Source organism: Megalopta genalis, chromosome 2 (genome assembly GCF_051020955.1).
Source record: "Megalopta genalis isolate 19385.01 chromosome 2, iyMegGena1_principal, whole genome shotgun sequence".
In the NCBI taxonomy this organism is placed as follows: domain Eukaryota; kingdom Metazoa; phylum Arthropoda; class Insecta; order Hymenoptera; family Halictidae; genus Megalopta; species Megalopta genalis.
Genome location: NC_135014.1, coordinates 32124998 through 32151435, shown reverse-complemented (window position 1 = coordinate 32151435; position 26438 = coordinate 32124998). Strand labels below are relative to the sequence as shown.

Below are 26438 nucleotides of genomic sequence, written 5' to 3'. Positions count from 1 at the left end.
ATCGCCGTTGTACGCGTGATTATTTCTCGTTCTTGCGTGCAACGGTATCGATTAATTGATTGTTGTTATATAAAAAAGAGAAGACGCGCGCAGATGACCGGCGGCTACTCGTGCCGGGAACGCGATTCAATCCGCCTCCTCCGCCGGCTCTGCGGTACGCGTTGAAAACGTCTACATATGTACAAACATTATGTACACGTAGATATTTGTTCCCGTTAGATCGTTGACACCGAGCATTGGTCGAATGTGTGCTCTCCGACGAGCCGAAGGATGCCTAGTTCCTCGACGGTCAAGAGAGAGAAAGAGAGGCTGAGAGAGAAAGAGAGAAAGAGAGAGAGAGAGAGAAATGTAACTGACCGACATCGTCGCGGCCCGCATGTGCAGCATCAAAAATGCAGCCACCAACGTGCACCGTCTATAGACGGTGCAGCGCGTTTCGCTTGTGTTTTCCCCGCGACTCGATCGAACACGCTTTTGCTCGCCTACTCGCTCGCGCGGCCCTCGCGACGACGTTTCAATAGAATATCAACGGGCATGCACCGACAGATTCTCCCGCTTTTCCATTCTCTTCTCGCAATCGCTACGCCGATCGATCTTGCCTCCTATTTTCGCGAATCGATACGGTTTTCCGGCCGCGACCGGTCTTCTTCAATATTGAAGCGAAGTTTCGAGCACTCGCTGCCCCGAACTCCACTGTCGGATAAACTCTTCCTATATTTTTCAGGGCGCGTCCGACTCCGCCGGGTTTCGCTAACCCGTTCAATTCTTCAGATAAGTGCCGCGACGCTTATATGGTCGGCGCTAGGCTTCGCCGGTTTTCGAGCTTCGTTTCTGTGGTAATATTATACTCGGACAATGTAAATTTCACTAGGATTTTTACTGTGCGAAACGGTTCGAACAGCATCCACTATGTGTTTGGGAAATTTTTACTTTCTAGTTTCAGTTCCGTTGATTAAATCGCTTTGATTCTCCGTCAACGCTGGATCTATCGAGAGTAATTAACGTGTATTATATTAGAACGACGAAAAGATTATTAATCTAGAACCTTGCATTTAGAAACAGCATATTTTTTCGCTGTTAAACTGATTAGCACTCCTTCGATCGCAGTAATTTCTCAGAGGAAGAAAATTTGTTTTCTCGAGTGCTTAAACATTGCTCGCAAGAGGGCAGAATTCCGATTTAAAAAAAATGAATGGTATTCGTACTAACAGATTGTCGCCATTTTCCACGTAATTTCAACGACTTTGAAGCCAAAAATTGTGATATTGTGACGTCATTCGTCACGCTAGAGTGAATTTAGGCACCCAGCGAACATTAATTTTCTTTGTCTCGCAGAAGATTATTAACGAGAAGTTTGAATCGGCGTTGCCGTGAAAGGCATTGCAAGGCAAGGGGTTAAGCAGTAGAAAACAGAGAAGTCGTCCAGTTACGTTCGAGACGGTGAGCTTTCTTTTTATTTCTCGGTGAATTAATACGCTTTGTGACAGATTTTCTTCGTTATTGAAAGGTCAACGGAATTAATTGGAGGACCGGGTCTGCCCTCTATTTCTGATGTTCTTCCGTTTCTGACAGGTTTTCGTGAATATTTAAGAGAAGGTAGTGTATCCAGTTTCGTCGGATCCCGCGAAGGATCGATGGATCCTTCTATTTTTAGGAATTGATAAGTTTTCTGACTGATCTTCTGGGATATTTAAAAGTATACCGTGAAACGAAGAACAAGAATGCCAGGGAAAATTGATCTCCCTTTCATTTTCGCGGATTTATGTATTATTTGAGTGATCTCACTTCGATCTGATGACTTCAGAAGTGTACAAAAAATTAATACGTTCTTCTACCTTCCTTCGAAACTCTAAAGCGTCGTTCTAACTCCTCAATTAAACCAGCAATTCCATATGGAACTGTGGCGTACATCGGGCAAATATATCAATATCCCATAAACAAATACATGAGTTGGTGCATCATGTCCGATTAGACATCAGTTCCACGAGGCACCTGGTTAATCAGACCACACCTGCACGGTCCATATGCATACTAAAGCAGTCGTGCACGTCAATATCCATCAATCTGCTTCATCAATCATATCCCCAATAACAATCCATTTCACATACGTTTACAAATGCTCCAAATTAATTCCGCGAATTCTGCGAAAAAATTAATCCCTGCATCGCATTCGCATAAATAAATCATGTCCTCTCCATTATGCTCCTCATGAATAAACATTGCGGACGTTCACACGAAATTGTTCCTACATCGTATCTCATCGCTGGACTGCGGATTGTCGTGCATTCATGTCAAAAATGTATAGCTGCAATTCGAAACAGCAAGTTTGAAACAATAGAAAAACGTCAATATATTATTTCTGTTTAAAATAAAATGATTAAAGAAAGAAAGAAAATACAAAATGACTCTCGAGTGACTTGTAATAGGCGCAGACGATTTTTATTTTGCACAAAGATCCGCAGTCTACGCATCACGTGTCTCTGTATACTGATCAAGAGAATAGGAATTCTTCCAAAACTGCAGTTACAAAATTCTGCTTTCGTCGGTCCGATGCTCAAAGCAGTGAAACTCTGCGAAGACTCCTCGTCTGATCATTATCGTTCGATACGTCTGTTTCTACTGATTCTATCTTCAGCAAACGTGATACATATAGGGCGCAAAGTCGTACAAACTGCAGCAATTATTCTCAGCAGACATGTATAATCTTGGACAAACATGGTCTTCGATAAAAGTGCATCGAAATGAATTGCATCTCTAGATCCATCGAAAATGTATGTAACTCTTGTTTGTGCAAACGCGCGTCGTCATTGCGTCTATAAGTTTTTCTTGAGCAAACATCGGTATAAATATTATAATCAGCAGGAATTTTTAAGAATCTTTAAACATATCCACGGTGAACCGAAACTCTCGCTTAAACCGTTTGTACAAACATCGATCGCCATTGGACCTGTCACTTTCCCATGATTAATGACTGAAATCACTTTCAGCACAGAATATCATATAAATATAACCCTTAACAATATTCTAAAATTCCCAAATACGACGAAATGTCCATTAGTATAAATATTATAATCAGCAGGAATTTTTAACAACTTTTAAACATATCCACGGCGAACCGAAACTCTCGCTTAAACCGTTTGTACAAACATCGATCGCCACTGGACCTGTCACTTTCCCATGATTAATGACTGAAATCACTTTCAGCACACAATATCACATAAATGTAATCCTTAACAACATTTAAAAATTTCCAGATACGACAATGCAATTCAAAATTCTTACTCAAACCGTTTGTAACAAACGTCAATCATAACTGCATACGTCACTTTGCCACTGTCGCCGACCGAAGGCACCCTAAACATACAATCTCACCTAAGTCTCTCACTCAACCATAACAATACAGTAATGTCTCCCTCATTGACGCTCAGATTATGCACAAAGGTAGACAATTTGGGAAGAGGAGATACGATAATTCGAACCTTCTAGCTCGTTTTTATAATCGTTGGCAATCGGCAACCGTAAAAATGAGTCGCGAGGCTCGACTAATCGTATCTCCTCTTCCCAAATTGTCCATTTATGCGGGCAATCTGAGCGTCAATTACAGAGACATTACCGTACTAAACAAAAACGTATATCCTATTTAAAAAAGTGCTTTCTCAAACCGATCAAGCAAACCTCGACCAACCCCGCATCATCGTCCCAAACCTAAGCAGCATCATCATCACCGCCATCGTACCATCATAACATCACCAGACGATCTCAATCGTCCCCAAACAACCTCAAACCTCAACCTACTTTCTCCCCGAGAGTCGTCTCGCCGAGCGGGCCGACTCGAGCCGCGTCTCGTCGGTCGGGTCCGTGGCGATGGTCGCCGATTTTCCGCGCGGCGCGAGAACATCAACTATTTATAAATGGTTTGAACCCGGTCGCATTGGCGAACCTCCGCTTGTCCGCTCGAGCTGCCGCCTCGTGGGCCGCCGCGGCGTGGGGAACAATTCGCCACCCCATGGTAAAAATAGAAGCTCCTAGCCAGCTAGCCGAAGCTCGAGGCTAGAGCTCGAGCGGTTTGCGAGCGAGCACCGCTCTAGCGTCGCTAGAGCGGACACGGGCGTATTGGTGCGGAGCCTGAGGTGTGCGCGCGCGGAGCGTGTTCTGTCCCGACTGTTAGCGCAGTGACGAACGCGGTCGCGGGTGACGATCATGACGACGACGACGACCGAGACAACGGCAATGACGTTGCTGGATCCTGGCCGCCGCGTTTCCTGATCGGCTGCTGCTGCTGCTGCTGCTGCCGTGTGTCCTCCGGATCCGCGTCGATCCTCGATATTCCCGGCGCTACTTCCGCTCGGCTGCTTCCCGGTCGGCGATCGCGCACGGGCCCGAGGATCCTAGATCACAGCGGACCGAAGATCGTTCCACATTCCCGGCTGAGCGTGCGACCGGCCGCCCGTGAAGCTGATCCGCGAAGTCTAGTGAATATTTTAAGCCTGACACGAGAGCCCGCATGTAGGAAGAGGCGGCGCGGCGGCGGCTGATTCACTGGTGACCGTTCCCGCACACGTAGGAGGATCTGCACGCTCGTAAGAATGCTGTCCTCCTCCTCGGGCTGCTAGGCGGACGCCGAGCTAGCTACCCCAGGTAGCTGACTTTCGCGCCTTCGATCTCCGTACGTGTGCGCGATCGCGAGTCGGAAAGAAAGGAAAAGGGAGAGACGACCTAGCGGGTCGCTAGAGCGAGAGACACCGGCCGAGGAACGGAGGCCGGGAGAGACGGCGGTAGAAAGAGAGAGCGAGAGAGAGAGAGAGAGCGAGAAAGAACGAGATAGAGAGAGCGAGAGAGAGAGAGAAAGAGAGACAGAGATAGAGAGAGAGGGCCACATTCCGAGCGGATCACGGATGCTTATAGAAGCGTTGCGTAACGGCGTCAGACGGACGGCGAAACCGCGGCTGCTCGGCCGTCGAGTTTCGACAAGTTCGACGACGACGGGGAAGCGGCCGCATCCTCTTCTGGTGTCGAGGCGGGTGTCTGGAGGCGGGTACGCTGACTGAAGGGTCGGCCGCGTGTTCTCGGGCAGTGTGCTGGTGTTGGTTCGTTCGCGGGTACGTAACCCGAGGTGGCGCGAAACCCGCGGGCTCCTCTTCCGCCGATCGCGAATCGCATCGAATCGAAGCCGCGCGTGGGTGAGAGTGTGTGTGCGTGGCCTGCGGGGGGTGTACGTTCTCTCTCTCTTTCTCTCTCTCTTTCTCTCGCACTCTAGGTGTCGAGGAAGGAGTCACAGCGAGGTATAGAGGGAGGAGAGAAGAGAGGTAGAGAGACAGAGAGACACAGAGAGAGAGAGAAAGAGAGAGAGAGAGAGTCGGAGAGACAGAGAGAGGGAGCCGAGAGCGTGTCGAAGACCAAGGTGTTCCCAGGGAGAGATCGTTGCGGGCCGCGGCGTTATCGATCCCCGGCGTGTTCGAAAGCGTGTTTCAAGGCCGCGGCGGCGCGCGGTCCAATTCGCAGGGGAGCCTGGTGTGCGCGATCGAAGCACCGACCCAACGACCGGGATCGAGAGCCTCGGGCCTCGCGATCGTCGCTCGCCGCCACCTCTGCTCGCCGTCTTTGCTCGCTGCTCGCTGCTCGCGGCGCAGCGGCGGGAACTAAAATTAACCCGTGTCGAATCCTAGAAAATTTTCATCTAGCTTCGGTTCTCTGGCCTCTGCGGCCCGTATTTATAGCTCGGTAATCGCGGCCACCAGAAAAACGAACCGCCGGGTGTCCTTGACACCTGGTGTGCGTGTCCGGCCATCGCGTCGCATCGCGTCGAGTCGCGTCGCGTCCCGCGAGGTCCGCGGCTCCTGGATCCCGATCGACGCCCGGGCTCCTCCCGAGATACGCGGGCAACGAAGTCGCGTGCTTCGATCGAGTTTTGTGGAAAGTTCCTCGGTGATCTCCGGCGGGGGAGACGGAGAGGCTCGCGGCTGAAGAGAAGGGTGGCCGTTGCAGAGGTCCGTTGGAACGCGTGAGACGGGAAACGTGGAGGCGGACAGGAAGGATGGAGCAACGTCCAGGGGGACGTGCGCGCGATTTTTGCTAACGGGCCGACACGACCACCGCGACCACGACGAAAACGACGATAACGAAGACGAGGAAGAGGTGGAAGAAGAGGAGGACGAGGAAGACGTGGGCGGCGGGGAGCAGAGGCGGCGGCGGTGGAGGCGGAGGCGGCGGCGGAGGAGCACCGGTGCAGAGAGATGCAGCAACAGCCACAGTCTGGCCAACAGTCCGGGGCACCGAACGGGGTGGCAGGTGGTGCCCAATTGCCGCAAACAGGTGGCATAGGCACGGCCCAACCTGGAGCGACAGGTACCGCCACCGCGGCGTCAAATCGCGCCCAGGTTAACGGCGGCAGATTCGATTTCGACGATGGCGGCACCTTCTGCGGCGGTTGGGAGGACGGCAAGGCCCACAGGCACGGGGTCTGCACCGGACCCAAGGGCCAGGGAGCCTACTCCGGCAGCTGGCACTTCGGCTTCGAGGTCTCCGGCGTCTACACCTGGCCTAGGTGAGGACCTATTTTTTATGTTACCTAATCTTAAAATCGTGGATAGGGAATCTCGATTATCCGAATGGCTCCTTGGTTGCAAGGCTAGGCTGAATCTTTGCCTTACGATAAATCCATATGAGAATAGATCGGGGTGAATCGAGTGGGTGTTCGGTGCCTTATTCGATCTAAATTAAACCGATTCTGTTTACAACATCTTTAACTGATAGAGAATCTAATCCTTTCGGTGCAACAACGACGCATCGTTGTTGACTGCGCTTGAGAAAACGTTTGCTCAATATTTTTAACAATCAAGAATTTAATTTCTTGTTTCCTCTTTATTTCTCAATTTTGTAATTAACAGGTTTTATAGAATTGCTATAATTTCTTCCCGGAATTGTTATAATTCCTTTCCGGAATTGTGAAAATTTCTTTCCGGCGCTTGAGAAAACGTTGTTTGCTTAATATTTTTACTTAATCAAGAATTTGATTTCTTCTTTCCTCTCCCTTTCTCAATTTCCCAATTAACAGATTTCACAGAATTGTTGTAATTCCTTTCCGGAATTTTACCGAACATTTCTCTCGAATTCATTCAACTCTTTCGGTCGATACTAAGTCGGTTAAAATGTGATAATCCTAATAGAAGTTAATTAGCACGTACACCGATAAAAGACTCAGAGCACAAGCGAAATGTAACGTAATTGTGCTTATACTTTGTTATGATTTTCGAGTTCGGTATCGGCGCATAAACATCCGCAGTCTACTTATTAATCTTTGGCACGGGTTCAATTTGCGCGCCGTTTCTTCCACTGGACGAAGCACCCGTAATAATGGTTCTTGGTCTCCAAACGATCCTTTTTCAATGTTGTTCTAAATACCGTAACGCATTCGTGGTCTCTGTATCAAAGCTGCACCTACGCTTTCCTAAATTACGTTGTTATCGAGCGGACGTCTGGCACAACCTGCCCGAAGGATCATTTAAGCCGATGTAAAATGAGATTTCTAATGGTTCTCGGTCGGCGAGGATTTTTTTAATCGATGTCTAGCTTAGATTGTTGATACTGGCACCGAGATCTTGTACGAAGATTTTCTTGTTGGTATTTTCGTTGGCATCGGAGGTAACTGTTACGATTAGACCGAGGATCTTCGTGCGAATTCTTCGGGGCTAATTGATGAAAACAGTGGTTACGTTGCGGCGTTAACAAACCGCCTTTATAAGAGACAATTGATCGATTTAGGTGGATCTACGGCTGCCACGAAATCGCGATAATCGTCGGCGTGCACCGGTTAAATGTAAAAGTAATCCTTCAGAGGCTTAATAATAGACGAAAAACAGAAATTACATTGCTCTGTGCTAACAAATACTCTTTATAAAAAAGATTAATATATAAACATTTTCATAGATCCATGGCCACGATAAAATCGTAAAAATATACAGCATTTAAGAATTAAATATAATAAGCGACTAATTTACGGACTAGCAACGAACGTGAACAAAATCGTATGTAATAAATCGCATAAATCGTGTGAAAAATCGTCCTCGATCCACGAAGATCACTGAAAACAATTTTTTTGCTCTACAAAGTGCTGAGAAGATCGGACCGTGAATCCCGTAGAACCCGTGGATTCTTGTGATTTACAGACCGGATTAGGTCGGCTCCGTTCTAATCCAGGTGTGCTGCACCCATTGTTAATTCCGCGAGGGAATATCTCGTTCTCCAACACCGTGTTAGCACTTCTCATCAAGCCGGATTAATCCCCGATTAACTTCCACCGCGTCTTTTCTCTCGGGCTCTCCTCGATCCAAGGTTTTATTGTTGCCAGTAACAGCGATGCTCTTATTTGCGAAAGTTAACGTCGCTTTGTCGGCCGCGACTCGAAAGTACACTAATCACGGCTGCCTTAGGGATAATTGGTTAGCTCTGTCAGTCGTTCTCGAAAGCCCTCGGTCTCAGACGCCCACGCGAAGGAATAAACCTTCTTGCGGGCCGATCGTAAGAGGATTAACGCAATTATACAAGAAGCGAGAGTCGAAGCAGATCAAAATCCTGTGCTCGCTTTTAAGCTCGTTCGCCGGCGAATCAAATGGTCATTCTGCTTCGATCATTTTCGAAAATGCCTCCTGGCTTACGCGATATCGCTCGCGAAGATCGGCAAATCAAATTTCACCTTCTCTCGAACGTTCACATTACTGTTGCTATAACTTTGTTAGAAAATCGTTATAATCGCTTAGAAAAATCTTAGTATATTCTTCAAACCGTACGCAATGAGTGTGCAAAGTTTGGAATAGGGTAGCGGGGCCAGTTACTGTGAGGTGGCCAATTATTATGCATTCAGTCTATTATCAAATTTATTTAACTTTATATTTACCGAGTAAGATATATTCAATATTTTCATTTATATGCGATTAATTATTTATTTGTTAGAAATAAACGTGTGCAAGACGGGATTTATGTTACGGGTAACATGTTGCGTTACGACGAGTATACTCGTCACGAAGTAAAGGCAACATGTTGCGTTACGACGAGTATACTCGACGCGAAGAAACGACAAAATTTTGCGTCACGACGAGTATACTCGTCACGAAGAAATGACAAAATTTTGTATCACGACGAGTATACTTGTCCAAAACAGCGAACTTTAATCCTTCTGAATATTTTTCTTTCGAAAAATCCCGAAAATTGCCTTATAATCTCACCCCGTTTTATTCCCTAACGATCTCTCCGGATAAAACTCCGGTCCCCGAGCTCCCGAAGGAAAATCGATGGGAAACTCGTCGCTAAGAGGATTCCCGGCGTCTCCTCGAATCCCAAAAGTGATTTTTCAACCGATTCGCATCCTCGAATCTCGCTCGAAAGTAATCGTATCTTCCCCGTTATTACCTCGTTAGAACCCGCCCCCTCGCCGCCGAGTTCCGTCGCAATGAAAAATTCGCGTCCGTTGTTCCGACGTTCGGCAAACGAGGCGGGCGTTCACGAAAATCTCTCGGAGCCGTTCCTCCTTGAACGGTCCCAGTCAACTTTCACATCGTCGCACCTTTATTTATTCGAGCGAACCTCGAACGCTGTCTCCGCGACGCGATATTAGCCGCGCGGGAAACGAATCTTTCGCTCGCTTTAATCGCGGAACAGCCGCGTAATTCATACTTCATCGGCGCGGCCACGGCCGGATTAAGCTTACGGCGGCGTGCCGAAGTTTCCGGATGGATTTTCCGCGATTTATATTCCGCGCGGCGGCGTGCGACAGATTTTTTTTAACGGCCGCACGGAACATAATAAGCGGCGTGCACTTGTTGCTCCGTTGTTCGATGCTTGTTTCGTCGTCGTTGCTCTTCGAGTTGAAAGTGAACAGTCCAATTAACGATCAACAGTCCAATTATCGTACGCATTCCGTTTCTGTGTAACGGAATACATTTTTTAACCGAAAGTATTTATCCAATTACGTTGCGAGCCGTACGGATTTCTGTGACAATTCGCGAAATGCGTTGACGATTTCGTCGAAAGCCGTGCTGATCGTTCTACTTCACTAGCGTTTATAAATTTCTAATTTTTATTGTATTTATAATTCGACAAATGCTCGATTGCTATTTGCATCGAATGTTTCGGTGCACTTTAACGAGCTAAGAAATGCAGAAGAGGACTTTTGTTGCTGCGAACAATGGAGCTTAGACAAATCCAAGAAAATACACTTTGTAAAGAATTTCATGGTAGCTATTATACTCAATGATAATTATAATTATAGTTATAATTATTATTAATTATAATTTGAGACTGAGAAGGAACGGCCTCCAAATAAAAATCATCAATGATAATTATAATTATGAGACTGAGAAGGATCAATCTCCAAATTACAGTCATAATTATTATTAATTATAATTATGAAACAGAGAAGGATCAGTCTCCAAATAAAAATCATCAATGATAATTATAATTATAGTTATAACTATTATTAATTATAATTATGAGACTGAGAAGGATCAGTCTCCAAATAAAAATGATCAATGATAATTATAATTACAGTCATAATTATTATTAATTATAATTATAATAATCATCCTAAAGATCGCTACAACGACGAATAAAAAAGTAGAAAGCTTGAAGATAAAACAAACGACAAAGATATCGAAGAACGAGAAAGTCGATCGTTATCGCGGGAAACTCGATTTCTCCAAAGAATTTCGGATAGCTTGATCATCTGCCTGGCAACAAGATGCCGGACTATTTTGCCACACGATTGCGATGTCAAACATTCGGCGTGAAGGGAGGCGTGTCACGAATCGACAGCAGCATTCCAAATTAATTCAGCGCCCCCGAAATTCCGCAATCTGAGCGAGCTCCTCCGCACAAAAGCGCAGTTCTCCAGCCCGGCTGCCTATTTCGGGTCGCATTGTGTACAATCCGGGAACGTCAACGTCACTCAGACGTGGTCGGACAGCTGAACGTCCACGGAGCCGGGGGAAGGGTCCAGGGGGAGTCGATCGGGGAAGGGAGTCCCGAGGTGATGGCAGAGGGATCAGCTGGAGAGAAAGAGAGAGAGAGAGAGAGAGAGAGAGAGAGAGAATTTCTTTCCTCGACGTCTCGAAATAGCGGAGGATTTTGTTCTATCGCCGCGAGACCGTTTCTAACGCCGTCGAATCGAGATGAACGAAGGGGTTGCGGGACGGGACGGAGGGCGGGACAGGAGGGACCTTGACACGTATATCCCGGTATATACCTGGGGCCGGGCGGGAATCTCCCGATCCTGAAACTGGGTCACCGAGTGCAAGGACAACGAGTCCGGGTTACTGGGATCCGAGCGTTTAGGACCTAGTTCATGGACGCCGCAGACAATCGCTTCCCGGATCCGAGCCGTTTCCAGGATTCCGGCCGCTTTTCTGACAACGGCAGCTCGCAGCGAAATAATTTTCCTCTTCCTCCGCGGGCTTGTTTCGGAGCAGGCTGCTCGCGAGATACCGACGAAGGGCCTAAACGGGGATTTAAGTCGCCGACGAATTTTTACGCTGGCGGATAGACTGCCGGGGAACCTGAACGAAGGATTAAGTTAAATTACTGCTAGATTTTCGTGCCGGTAGATTGGCTGGCGGAGGAGCTAAACGGAGGCGCAAGTTAGTGCTAAATTTTTATTAAAAAATTTAATAGGAGAGACTAAGATGCTGCTCTGTTTGTATTATATATCGATGGATGAATTGGTAGAGGAGCTAACCGCAGACCTAATTTACCGAATTCGTGCATCGGTGGATAGATTGATAAAAAAGTCCTTAAAAGGGAATAAATCCTAAAAAATAATAATCCTAAGATTCTGATAGAGGATCTAATTTACAAACTCTCTGCACTGATAAATACATTGGCAGAGAAACTAAGTTTTTACTAAATTTCTATACCGACGAAAGTTTCTGCTGATATACTGATAAATAAATTGATAAAGGATCTAACTTATTGCTAAATTTGCGTATTGACAAACAGCTTAGCGGAGATGCTAAGTTTCAGATATAGGACCTAATTTACTAAATTTATGCTCTGATGAACAAATTGATAGACGAGCTAACTTCCTACTGAATTTGTATGCTGGTAAATCAATTGATAAACGACTTAAGTTTCTGCTGAATTGGTGTACTGGTAAATAAATTGATAGAGGGTCTCGGTTACCGCTGAATTTCTATGCTAATGATTAGACCGATGACCTGACCAGAGACCTAAGTTGCTGCTAGATTTATGCACCGAGGTGGTCGTGTGTCTTTCCAAGGCTCGCAGAGGTTGCTGATGCGGTACACTTTTGGATAACGTTGATTCTTGAAGCATATTAGGGGCGAAGTTAATTTAAATAGATTTCATGCAATCGTTGCTTCAACGATTTTGAAATATGCGGTAAATCTGTATATTTAATGACAGCATTAAGATTCTATAGAGTTTTAAAAATTTGTTAAGCTTTTTTCTAGAGATTCTTCACGGAGTGCATGGTCTATAAATGATGTACGGTCTAAAAATGAATCTTGAAACGTATCGTGAATGACATTCATTTAAATCGAATCCGCATTAATTTTCATAACACTGCTAAGGAAATTAAAATTGTAATGAACTTTTCCCTGAAGAAATTACATCTGAAAAGATAACATCCCACCGCGAAAGCCCTGTTTCATTGATAGAAAAACAATGGAAGTTCGAGTCTCGACTGCATTAATTATTAAAGATCACCAAAAGCTGTGTTCTAATTTAATTAAACGCAGGTTTCATGGCCGAGAAAACCCTTCAGCATTGAAATTTATATTAGCACGGGAACAAAACCTGTGCACTAATTACACAAGCTAGATTGCACGTTTGCATAAAGATCACGGACCAGTTATCATAAACTAGATCAAATCTCTCACGTACTTCGTTCCAGTCGCGACAACTAAAAGATCAGGTTGATATTCCGTGGCACAGCTTTCCGAAATTAACCCAGAAGTACATTCGGTGTTTAGTCTCATAGAGTAGATCTCTATCGCATTAGAAAACTGCAAATATCTCTGCAAATATAATATGACAATAATTTATATTTGATTCTATAATATTCAATATATATATTAAATATAGAATCAAATATAAATTAAATATAAAATCTGCAGTTATATTTGTTTATAATATAATATAATATGATAATATAATAAATATAATATAATATATATAATATAAATATAATATAATATAATATATATAATATAAATATAATATAAATATAATATAATATAATATAATATAATATGATAATAATATAAACAAATATAACTGCAGATTTTACATTTAATTTATATTTGATTTTATACATAATTTTAATAATTGTTTCAGGGAAAATAAAAGACGGATATATTTTCGAACACCATAAAATACAATAAAATATTTACTTCAACTGAGATCTTATTTTTATATTGCGATATGAATATTTCAAAACTAGTTTATTGTACCAACGTGGGGTAGAAATCTTCACCGCGGAAGTCCCAGGGGGGTTAACTCTCTGCGCTCGAAGCTATTTTATTTCGGAATCCAAAACATGTTTTCTGACCTGCAGTATTTCCATTTTACATGATCTGTTGGAACTTGTAATGTAGTGGAGCCGGTAACTGTCTTCGGTTCGTTTTCTCGAGCCTATTTAACTTTATACCTAACCAAGAAAGTATATTGAAATTTTTTATCCTTTTATTTTGTTCACTTTTGGATCAGAAAATTTAACATGTCTTATTATAAATGTATTATAAATGTAAACTTAACTATGCCCGAGAACAAACCAAAAGCACTGCAATTGATCAGCTGGTCACAGTAACTGGCTCCAGTACTCCACATATAAAATTGAACCTATTAGCACGTACAATATTTACTCTGTAACAGTTTATCGAATATAAACAAATTTGATACCGTCAACATTATTGTAAAACATTATTATAGAACATTATTGTAGAACAACATTATTGCATGGCCACTTTCAACGACGACTCAGAATCGTCGGTCGAGTGCAAAGGGTCAAATGACGAAATCGAGCGGCAACGGTACGCAAATTTCGTCATTTCCATGCGCGAAGGAACGTCGAGAATGGAGAGAGAGAGAGAGAGAGAGAAAAAAAAGACACGTGTAGAAAACTAATTAGTATCTCCGTTCGATATGAAGTTCGAAGTAGCCGGTTCTTTTCAAATGAAATTGGCCTAGTTTCCTTTTTAATCACGATGATTAATCCACGTTAATCCTCCTCGCAACGACTACATCCCATTACGGCCGCGGGAAACGCGATGGCTTGTCGATAATTTTAGTAGGTGATATAATCGGACCTCGCCGAGCAGGATGATTACGCGTTAATGAACTGAGGATTTATTGCGCAATTCTAATGGATTACGAACGCGTTTAAGTCGCGCGGCCGCCGCGCCGGACCCCGGGAGTAATCGATGCGAATGGTGAATTAAGTAGGCTCCCTCGGCTGCAGTATAAATTCTTCGATTGCGAATAATCGCGCGATCATTTTAAAAGTTCGCCGAAAGAACCTCGCGTGTCGGGTTATCCTGCCCCCCCCCCCCTTCCCCGTGAAGGTGGTTGCGACGTGATTATCGCAAATGCAATTACCGTCGCAAGACGAAGTGCGAGTGCGCTCGTCGGAATGAACAAGAACACGGGGAACGGACGATTTAACTAGTCATTCTTAATTAACAGCGACCAACAGGCTCCGTTAAAACACCTTCAGAAGAGTAAACGAACGTTCTTTATGGTCACCGAACAGTCATCATCTCTTTATGGTTATTTAGAGATGAGAAACGAGAGATCGAAATTCCATCTCGCGGGTAAACGGATGTTTTCGCATTTTTTTTTTAAAAAGGAAACGTGCAACTAGTTAATTGGAAACTCCGCGTAGATGTTTATTACACTTCTGTTCAGTTATGTAAATTGTTTCTTGTTGGTTTGCTCATGAAATCAGTTTTTATCCGCAGTAAAATAGCAAACGGTATAAATATATTCAATTATATAATCATATTCATTCAAGTGTAATCATATTCATTCAAATCTAATCATATTCATTCAAATATAATTATATTCAATTATAAATTGTGAAACGTAATAGAAAGATTAGTTATACATTTATTATTTCAAGAAATCTTTACAATCTATCAAATTAAGCGTAAGCTAAATAATAATTAGAATTCTTTTTTATGATAGAGATAAGATTTCACGTTGATTGTTCCATTACGTTCTTCTTAATCATGCTCTAAAAATAAAGAGCCTTTAATGTTTACAGTCGCAATACAGTTCAATATTTGAATAATCAATAAATTCGCAAGTATTACTAATTTTAACTTGAAATATTAAGCTAAATAATAATTAGAATTCTTTTTCATGATAGAGATAAGATTTCACGTTGATTGTTCCATTACGTTCTTCTTAATCATGCTCTAAAAATAAAGAGCCTTTAATGTTTACAGTCGCAATACAGTTCAATATTTGAATAATCAATAAATTCGCAAGTATTACTAATTTTAACTTGAAATATTAAGCTAAATAATAATTAGAATTCTTTTTTATGATAGAGATAAGATTTCACGTTGATTGTTCCATTACGTTCTTCTTAATCATGCTCTAAAAATAAAGATTTGAATAATCAATAAATTCGCAAGTATTATTTGAAATTTTAACTTGAAATTTTACGGGAAGCCGTCTCGAAAGAGTTAAACTGGAGGATTCTGCAGAAAAGAATCGATTCTTTTCACCGGAGAAAAAGAAATTCTTTTGTTTCGTAATGAAAAAGAATTCTTACTCTCTTTGTACGTCAATCTTCAGATCGATTTCGAAGTACCTCGCGGCAGATTTTTCCGCAGAAAATTGCCATTGTCGCTGGATATTTAGGTGCGCGTACGATCGAGTGAATCAGCTTCGAAACACGGTCGGAATCGTCGGCGAAACGCTCATGGTTTCTTTCTACGAAACCGGGCGGCGTCGCGCGGCGACTATATTTGAGGCGTCGATCGTTCCGGAAGAAATTTTGTCACGCGACTTTAAATAGTCCAGTGCAACCAGAGCTCGTAAATATAATTGTTATTAACATCTGCTGACACACGTTCCGACGAATACGGGAACTGACCTACATTTTTCCATATTTTTAGTCGCGGTTCATCAATGGAGCCTCGCCTAACCTCGAGCACACAAATGAAAAACCCGGATTACTTAGAGATCGCTATGCTCGATTCCTGTCTCGCAACGATAATTAACCAATTAATTAAATCATCGCGTCTCTCCGTATTTTTAGCCGCAATTAAAACCAGCGAGACAATTGTTTCGTTCGTCATCTAAATAAAATAGAGCTTACTGAACAATCGGTATACTCGTCTTGTATTTTATAATAATGCGAACTAATTAAACAGTTCTAGCCACGTCTCGCCATATTTTTAGCCACAAATAAAACCAGCGAAACAAATGTTTTATTAGCCATGTAAATAAAATAGCGCTTACCAAAAAATCGTCGATTATGTTTGGCTAACAATTGGCTTGACAAAATACTCTGTTAACTGGATATTTTCATATTTTTAGTCTGTGTATTAAAAATATCGAGAAAGTATTACATCGAGAATCGAAAAAATCCAAAGAATAAAATTATTGTTTGGACATCGTTAATTAGTTGCGATTGATATCGAGTTGTCAAAGACAGTCTCGTATATCTCGGATAACTCGAGTTATCAGCGTGCGCAGTAATTATTGAATGCCAATTGTTGGAATGCCTGGACTATCCAAACAATCCAAGAATCCCGACGCTTAATAATCGACCGAATCTGGTTCCACGATATATAGATTTTCGAGCATACGTTATGCAATGTTTAGAGAGGAACGCGAACTTGTTTGATAAACAAGAAGCTTTCAACCGAGGAAGTCTATATTTTTCCTCGGGATATAATTTTCTCTGCGTTCTGATGTCGGACGATGCTGCCGAATCATGCGAGCATTACAATGAGGCTCGCATTGCATCTTTTTGCCATGGAAAATTGCTTTCCCGTACAGACATTGATTTTCCTATTTGCGTTGGACATTTTCTTGTTAAAATTGTGATCGCGAAGGCGAACCGCCGGCAGAGATTGTAAAACAAGGAATCGAAATATCCGCTATAGCAGCGTAAATATGAAACAGTCACGTAAATAAATGTATACAGTTATCGTGTAATTGTCTGTTCGTGTTCTTAGCATTTAAAAAATTCAGACTGGAAATGAAAAATGGCCGCGTCGAAAACATAATCTTGATCTCAGCCTTAACAGATTTATAAATGTTTCTCGGTGAATTAGCGATTTCGTTGAAACACAAATTGAATCGTTCATTTAACAATAGAACTACCGAAGTAGTCGCGATGATTGGTTTCTGATTTTTCTTTTTATCGAAATATAGGCGGGTTCCTCAGGTCATTCGAAGCAACTTTTTCCTTTACAAAAATTTTCTCCGAGGCTCCATTAACGAGTTATTAACGAAAAACAGCGACCAATGAGAGGCGAGCTCGGCTGGCGCGAGGCGACCGAGCCAATGAACGGAACTGGGCTTCGCGCGCTGGTTGGCTGGGCCGCCTCGCGTCAGCCGTACTCGATTCTTATTGGTCACTGTTTTTCGTTAATAATTCGTTAACGGTGCCTCGGAGAAAATTTTTGTAAAGGAAGAAGTTGCTTCAAATAAAATATAATAGCCATTTCCAGATTGCGAGACATTTTTGGAACACCCTGTATATCGTGATTAAAATCGTACGAGATTTAAATCTTGTCGCTGTTATAAAATTGTGCACATTAGCCGCGTTCACAGCTCGACGGTGTTGACGCTTTATAAATGAATAACATTGTTAGATCGCGCGCGGATTACCGATGCGACTAAAATCGGATAAGATAGATTTCGTTAGGAAGCGACACCGAACGAAACTTACACGACGGTGTCAAGATGACCTAGTCAGATCCTTCCGCCATTAGAGTACCAATTCGATGCGAAGGCACGAGGTTCTGCCGCGCGTTCTATGCGTATCGATTAAGCAACGACATTAAACAGGCGTGTAACAATTACGCGAGCACAGGGCGGATTCCGCGGTGGTTCTCGCGATAAGGGAAAAATGTCGCTTGGGAGGATCGAGGCTCGATCGTATCACTGTAGAAAAGTCACGCAGCCGAACGACTTTCTAATTGAGTCGTAATAATACGTTTTCTCGCCGGCCGGTTGACTTTTCGTTCAACGGATCCGGTGATTTTCGGACGGAAATTGCGGACCATCGGCATCTGATAAAACACGACGGAGTCGAAACTTTTATTTCGCTACTTGCAAAATCGTCGGGAACGTTATTTCGGTAAGCAGGAATACGGCAGAATACGTTCGATAAGAATGCTCGAAAGTCGAAATCGTGGAATGTAGTTCTCGAGAAAAATGCGGATCAATCCGAGTAAGTTCTTGCGCAACGTTTTTGCGTGATCCGAGCGTTTATGTGGGTGACTCACATTTTTCCGGATCGAATTATCGTATTTCTTGTAGAATAATCCGCACGTGGTCAATCTAGAAAAAATATACGATTTCGTTCCCTCGCGTTGCTTATCGGAATTTTTATTCTATGAATAAAGTAACTTATTAATAACTGTTCTATTAAACTAGTGAAATTGTTTCTGATCAAACTGCAGATATTTGTGCATATAATGTATAATAAATGCGAATATATAATCAATACGAACAGATATTTATTATATATGATATTTATTAAATATATTATTATATATAACAGATATTTTATTATATATATTACATTTATATATTTATGTTATTTATATTATTTATCTTATATTTATATATTTATATTATTTATAATATTATTAATATTATTTCTATTATATTCATATTTATATATTTATATTATATATATTTTTATATATTTATTCTTTCCACGTTTCATAGCGATACAAACAAATTTCGTAACGAAAAAACATCGAGCCCTAATTAACAACGAATTGGCAATATTCGACAAGATTTTGATCGCAATGTTTGATGTAATAGTCGAAGACGGCGACGCATAATCTCATTGATACGGAAAGGGGACAATAGAATAATTGCACGAGTAATTTGCCGCAAAACGTTATTCTGTAATCGCAAAACGGGGAATCCGAAATGGGTCACTTGGGCAGTCCCAGCGTTAACAATTCAGCGGTTCACGGAATGGCCGCGGCAGGCAACCACCCTAATCTTTTAATATTCTCTTTCGGTGGATCCTGCGGATCAGAGCCCGTGGCTCGCGAGGCCGGAAGGGTGGAAATACTCGTAGGAAGAAAATAGAAAGAAGGGAGAGGGAGAAGGGAAAGGAAGAGAAAGAGAGAGAGAAAGAGAAAGAAAGAGAGAGAGAAAGAGAAAGAGGGAGAAAAAGAGAGAGAGCAAGATGGGGAACTCGGGTTCCTCGCGAGCAAGTATCTGGGCCGAGAGATTCCGTCGTTTCGTTTCCGTCCAAACTGGAGCAAGGTCTTCGTCAAGTCACGTTTTACAAGGGACGCCCCGATAAATCGCGCGGCTATGACTGTCGCTGATGGCAGCGATGCGAGAAGGGAGCCGGTGATCTTCGAGATCATGGGGACCGATGGTTGTAACGCGATGCAACCGCGATTCGACTATGAGAACTTCGCCCATTCGTTTTACTCCCACGCGAAATTATTTAAATGCTCGCACGATTCGCAGGAGAAATTCTTTAAACTTTCTGCTATCAGTGAATCACAGATTGTTATGCATTTGTCACCCATCTTAACACTTCCACTGCCACGTCATTCGTATGTGGGAAATTGCAATTAAAATTGAAATTGAAGTTGAAATTGAAATTGAAGTTGCAATTAAAATTGAAATTGCAATTAAAATTGAAATTGAAATTGCAAGTGCAATTTATATTGAAATTGCAATTAAAATTGAAATTGAAATTGAAATTGCAAGTGCAATTGATGTTGAAATTGCAATTAAAATTGAAATTGCAAGTGCAATTGATATTGAAATTGCAATTAAAATTGAAATTGAAATTGAAATTGCAAGTGCAATTGATATTGAAATTGCAATTAAAATTGAAATTGAAATTGCAAGTGCAATTGATGTTGAAATTGCAATTAAAATTGAAATTGAAATTGAAATTGCAAGTGCAATTGAAATTGAAATTGAAATTGCAAGTGTAATTGAAATTGAAATTGCAATTAGAATAGAAATTTAAATTGCAAGTGCAATTGCAATTGAAATTGAAATTGCAAGTGCAATTGATATTGAAATTGCAATTAGAATAGAAATTGAAATTGCAATTAGAATAGAAATTGAAATTGCAATTAGAATAGAAATTGAAATTGCAATTAGAATAGAAATTGAAATTGCAAGTGCAATTGCAATCGAAATTGAAATTGAAATTGAATTGCAATTGAAATTGCAATTAAAATTGAAAAGAGTCTGAAAATCAGAAAACAAATAAGCAATGAAAAGATATATTTGAAGCGACTTGCTCATCGACTGTAATACGAATAATCGATTGCTTTCATTCATCCTTCATTATTATGCTTACTCATTATTCCTGTCAAAATTCAGAAGCTGAAAGAACAGTCGTCCGCCACGTATAAATACGCTTTAATGAATAATTACCGTGCACGAGGGATCGCGCAAGTTCGGACGACGCGTAACAAGATGAGAGAACAGTATACCGGAGCACACATTTAAACTCGTGCTTCGGCGATACCTTCGGGGCACAAAGGATTAAATGGTACCATCAGGCGCGGTATTTCGAATAAAACTAATTGAAACGAGAACACGGGATTATCATTTCGTATTCATGATCGTTTTCGCGAACGACAATAGCCGGGGCCGATGCTACACGTTTCCGCGCGCTCGCGGAAACGAAGGCTCCATTTATTTATGAGAGACCAATTACTTGTCGAGTGACGTTTGACCATGATTATTCGGGCCGCGTGTGCTATAACCGGACAATAAACATCGAGCAGATGCGTCTAATTGTTGGCGCATACGTTGCCGGGTTATAAACTCGGACTGTATCCCGGAAATTCAATTTGATCCCTGACTTCGACGAATTCTGCAGCCCCTGCGAGACATAATCTTACAATTACAAATCTTAATCGGATTTATCGGAGCTGCTTAATGACAATTATCGCGCCCGGCTGTTCGGAGAGTTGTGATTGTTCATCGCAAAATCATTTCGCGATTTTGCATGCGCGATTTTGTACAGATGGAAAATCAAATGGAAAATGCTAAATTAAGTTTTTACTTTATTTCTGCGCACTTTTCTGCGTACGGTTTTCTGATTCCGTAAATTGTATTTCTTGCTCTTCGCGAACATTGCAATCAGACTGCGGATTTCTATGGAAAATAAAAATTTGTCTGCGTCGATTGCAAGAGATCGAAACCAAATACATTGCAAGTTCATTCTCTCTTTAGTCATTTTAATAGAATAAGAATAATAGATCGACGTTTTCAAATTCCTCTAATTTGTATACTATTTCAAATTATAACTGACCAATATTCTCATAAATGCATAGTTAAAAAATATATATATATATTAAATAAACTCAACACTTTAAAACTTGTAATTCGACATCGCATTGTACTCAAGGAAACGATGAAATTCTTTTACTCCTAAAATTGTGTTGAAGTTTTCTAAGGCTTCCTCGCCGAACAAATCTTGCGCTGCAATAAAAATCGGGAAAGATATTAAATCGACGCGAGGCTTTACTGCAAAACGACGAAAATCCGTTCGGAGATTCGCGAAGATTGTTTCTACGTTTCGCGGATTTTCTCATTGATTACATTCGCCGGGGAACGCTGGCTATCCTCGAGCAATTTTCGACGACTTCCGCGCGGCACGTTCTGCGGGACACGTTCCGACGCCGAGGAAAATCGTAGAAACTTTCCTCGTAGAAGCGCAGAAGCCTCGATTTTGATCGATCCTCCATCCGTCCCGGGGGTGTCCGGAGTTTCTCCGTCGCCCCGATATCGACGGAACTTTCAATTACGATCCTTGTTAATTAAAACGAGCTGCCGGCGGTGTTTACAGGCGGCATTGGCGCGTGAACATCGCCGCGATTGTCCAAGCGTAATTCCCGGGGAAATAATCTCCGGCGGGCTGTTCACGCCGAGAACAAATAGAAAGAAACGATAACAAAGATGGCGGAAGGAACGACCGACGATTGATCGAGAGCCACCTCGTGCGCCAAGCTCTCACGATCTCCATCCGTCGAGCGGTTTTACGTTCGTCGAGCGGTTTTACGGATTCCGCTCGATTGGCTCGCCCGGTAAAATGCATTTCACCGAGTTCCAACGAGTTACAATCTACTGAAATTTCAGAAAGATTCTCTCCGTTGCGGCGATCGCGGAATTAATCGGATCAGACGCTGGCAGAATACTAATTACAGCAAATTCTCCCCCCCCCCCCGATGTCTTCATTTAATTCTATTCGTTGTCATCGATATTTTGATCGTTCGAATAAATGTCGATACACGACAAATATTAATTTTATTTTACTACTTTTAATTACTTGAAAGCTTCTAGTCATTGTAATCGTAAAGACAACGATGAATTTCATTGAACTTCTCTTTCAAATTTGCTACACGCTTCTTCTTCGATCTTGACAATACATTTGTATCGAAATCTAGGCACAGTAAATTCTCCCCAAGTTTCCTTCAGCTTGTGAACAATAATTAGACAATTTGGGAAGTGGAGATACGATTATCCGAGCCTCGCGGCTCATTTTTATAGCTGCCGATCGTCAACAATTGCAAAAACGAGGTGCGAGGCTCGAATAATCGCATCTCCTTTTCCCAAATCGTCCATTTTTGTGCACAATCTGAGCGTCAATTAGGGACAATTTACTGTAATTCTTTGGCCTGTCTGTCTTTTAACAGGCTGAACAGGTTCTTAACCATTTTTAACCAAAACTTGGTAAAAGATAAATCTTGAATTCCGATGAAAAATCTTTAAAAAAACTGCTCGGAAAATGGTTTCGATGATTTCAAAGGCAGATTTTCGAAAGTATCCGTACAGTTACTTCTCAGACACTCTTTTATCAAGTACAATTTTGTATCAAGAAAACTGGGATAAAATGGACCAAGTTGACAGGTCAATGGAAAACGAAATGCTCCAATTAATCGCCTCCAGTCAATTTAATTCCTGCCTCTCCAATTTGGTAGAGATAGCAGTATTGTCTAACAATCCCCACAATTCCTTCGAACCGTCCGAGAAGGTCGTCATCGCGGTCGTTCCCTAACGTGGAAAGGAAAATGGCTTCTTCAGGTTCAAGGATTCGCAGCGAGGCGACTCGAGCCTCGAGACGGCTTCGCGCGACTTCCTGGAAAAAGGAAGAGATAAAAAGAGAGAGTAAGAGAGAGAGAAAGAGAGAGGCAGGGCCAGACTGGAAGACTGAAACATTTCGATAATGAGTTCCTTTCGTGCTAGCCGAGTATTAGAACCCGGCTCATCCGAGGAGCTCTGATTACTCACGCTTAGCTCACTTTTGTCGGCTCCGTGGTCCCGATAATGGAACTGTCATTTTTGCAAAATTTTCGTCCAGTCTCGTTTAGGTGACAAAAGTTCGTTCAACACTCTAGTTATCTGCCAAAGTGTTATATTTTAATCGACTTAATTAGACTTCGTTTTTAATCTCTCTTTGCAGATCTACATTTTGTTAGAGCATCTGGTTTTAGACCAGAAGACTTTCCACTGCATTTCCATTGTTTGTTATAAATATATTTCTGACAATCTTACAGTTTCTCCGTCGTAGATCGTTCGTGAAACAAAACTTTCAGATGAACTTCGCGACATAATTAGTTTGGATAAATGAAAGTAGACGTACGAGGCGAGATTGGAAATTTGGCTGAATCACAAAGCGTCTTTTATTGTATTCTAAGATTGAAAATCCTTAAAACAGAAGCGTGGAATATTTTTATAAATCAAACCGAACATTCATCCGCTTATCCGAGTATAAAGTATAACTGACTACGGATTTTGCAATAATAAAGTCGCGAATTTTAGACATTTATGGCAAAGCTGAGTATTAAAACTAATTAAAAAATTATTATATTTCACATACTAAAATGATCAAGAAACGAAACAACTGTTCGTTAAGCTCCTGCATCTTGCAGTCAATGCAAGACAATGCAACTTTTATTCCGCAGAAAGATCCGGAGTCTAATCACTGTAACGACCGTTTGCAATTTAATTTAAAATTAGTTTTTTTGAAAACGCGAATTAATTGTCCAGAACCAGATATAGTAACAAGTAACAATAATTTAACAAGGGTTCGCGCGCCGCCCGCGCCGTAATCGAAACTCGCGACCTCCAGACACCAATTACCAATTTAATTGGTCCCGAGGCCAAGAACCGTACGGGCGAGGAAAAAAAAGGCGGTGTAAATGTGAAAATGTGTAAAAAACTGAAAAGATCGTATCGACGGAAGCAACAAGTGCCGAGAGGAATAGGGCCGGTCCTATAATTACCCGGCTCGGCCGGCGCGGCCGCGATTCAGTCGCCGGGGATCCATAGATCGGATTGTTACAGAGGATATTCGATTTCAGCGGATCGGCTTACGAGGGCCAGTGGCAGAATGGGAAGCGGCACGGGCTCGGCATGGAAACCCGGGGCCGGTGGATATACCGCGGTGAATGGACGCAAGGATTCAAGGGTCGATACGGTGTCAGACAATCGACCACGTCCACGGCGAGGTACGAGGGCACGTGGGCGAGCGGTCTCCAGGATGGATATGGCTCCGAGACCTACGCCGACAGCGGTGAGTCTAATCTCTCTACGATTCTTCCTTTTCCACAGAATTTTCTAGCTTGATTTTTAGCTCGACGTCGACTACCATAAACACTAGAACCATCGAGGCATAATAATGACTAAAGTAAATATATATTATAATAATATAATATACATATATTCTACATTGATATGAATTTCTGTACTTTATATAATATTATTATACATTTCTATACTTTATATAATATTATTATATTTCTGTACGTTATATAATATTATTATATTTCTATACTTTAAATAATATTATTATATCTCTACACTTTATATAATATATATTATATTTTATATTTTATATAATATATATAAATAATAAATATATATATAATATTATTATATTTCCGTACTTTATATAATATTATATTTCTGTATTTTATATAATATTATTATATTTCTATACTTTATATATTATATAAAGTGTAGAGATATAATAATATTATTTAAAGTATCGAAATATAATAATATTATATAAAATACAGAAATATAATATTATATAAAGTACGGAAATATAATAATATTATATAAAGTATAGGAATATAATAATATTATATAACGTACAGAAATATAATAATATTATATAAAGTATAGAAATGTATAATAATATTATATAAAGTACAGAAATACAATAATATTATATAAAGTATATATTATCATAATAACAAGATTAGATTCAATTTAAACTTCGCATGATTTATGTTACAATACAGAGGAATAAAGAATAATAATAAAGAAGTCTATTTAAAAATTTCTCGAAGAAGAATTTTTATAACATCGTAATTGAAAAAGAAAAATTGTAAAAGAAAATATCAGGAGTCAGTCATTTTGACGCTATTTTGGTAGTTCTAGTGTTAACGTTACATTTACCGGGCGCTAAAAACAGCTGTTTTACATTACGCGATGAAAATTATTTTCATAATGTTTATAACGATTTATAATTACATTACTGCATGCAATTAGAGTCTTTGAAAGAACACGATATTTATCGAGGTGAACAAACTTCGACCGGTTAGAATGAAATACGCTAAAAAAAAGGATTGAAACTATAATAGAATTTCGAGCTTAGTCGCGTAATTTATTCACAAAAGTGACGATAACATTGAATTTGCTCTGAACACGGAAACAACGGAAAATGTTTACGGTGATTATACGAGCTTAGAGTCACCGGATAGCTCGATCAAGAAATCCTGTAGTCCGTGTCTGACCATATACGGACACAATCTACTGCAGCCTGAAAGAGTCTCTCAGTTGTCTGACTTTCACAATGTTCCACACGAGTGAATCGCACAGAAAACGCAGTATCTTTTCACTGAATTTCATTATATCAAAGAAACTATATTTTGTAAATCAATTAAAATGTTAAACAACGGCCTTAAAATTTATCGCGGAATAAAAAACGTAGTCAAACAATTTTCCGTCATCTGGAAACAGAAAATGGCTGAATAATCATTAGAGACAATGTCGTTTTATTTAACTATCTTAAATCTGGCATCTAGTATGCACGGTCAATGGCAACCACGTGACGGCAATGAATTAGTTAGAACTATGAAATTAATTTAGGCTTAGAAACATGAATTAAACTTAAGCATGTACACTCAACGTGAACAATAAATTTCACTGAAACACGTATACTCAACCGA

The 26438-nt window shown here is 41.3% G+C and overlaps 1 protein-coding gene across 1 annotated transcript in view; it reads left to right on the top strand.

The window, feature by feature from the left end:
- Positions 1 to 4051: 4051 nt before the first annotated feature.
- Positions 4052 to 26438, top strand: part of LOC117225551 (uncharacterized) — an 86888-nt gene continuing 64501 nt past the window's right edge. The window contains exons 1-3 of the mRNA XM_033479213.2: positions 4052 to 5099; positions 5986 to 6544; positions 24564 to 24775. Coding sequence (XP_033335104.1) covers positions 6234 to 6544; positions 24564 to 24775 — 523 coding nt within the window. The 5' untranslated portion in view covers positions 4052 to 5099; positions 5986 to 6233. The remainder of the gene's footprint in view (positions 5100 to 5985; positions 6545 to 24563; positions 24776 to 26438) is intronic.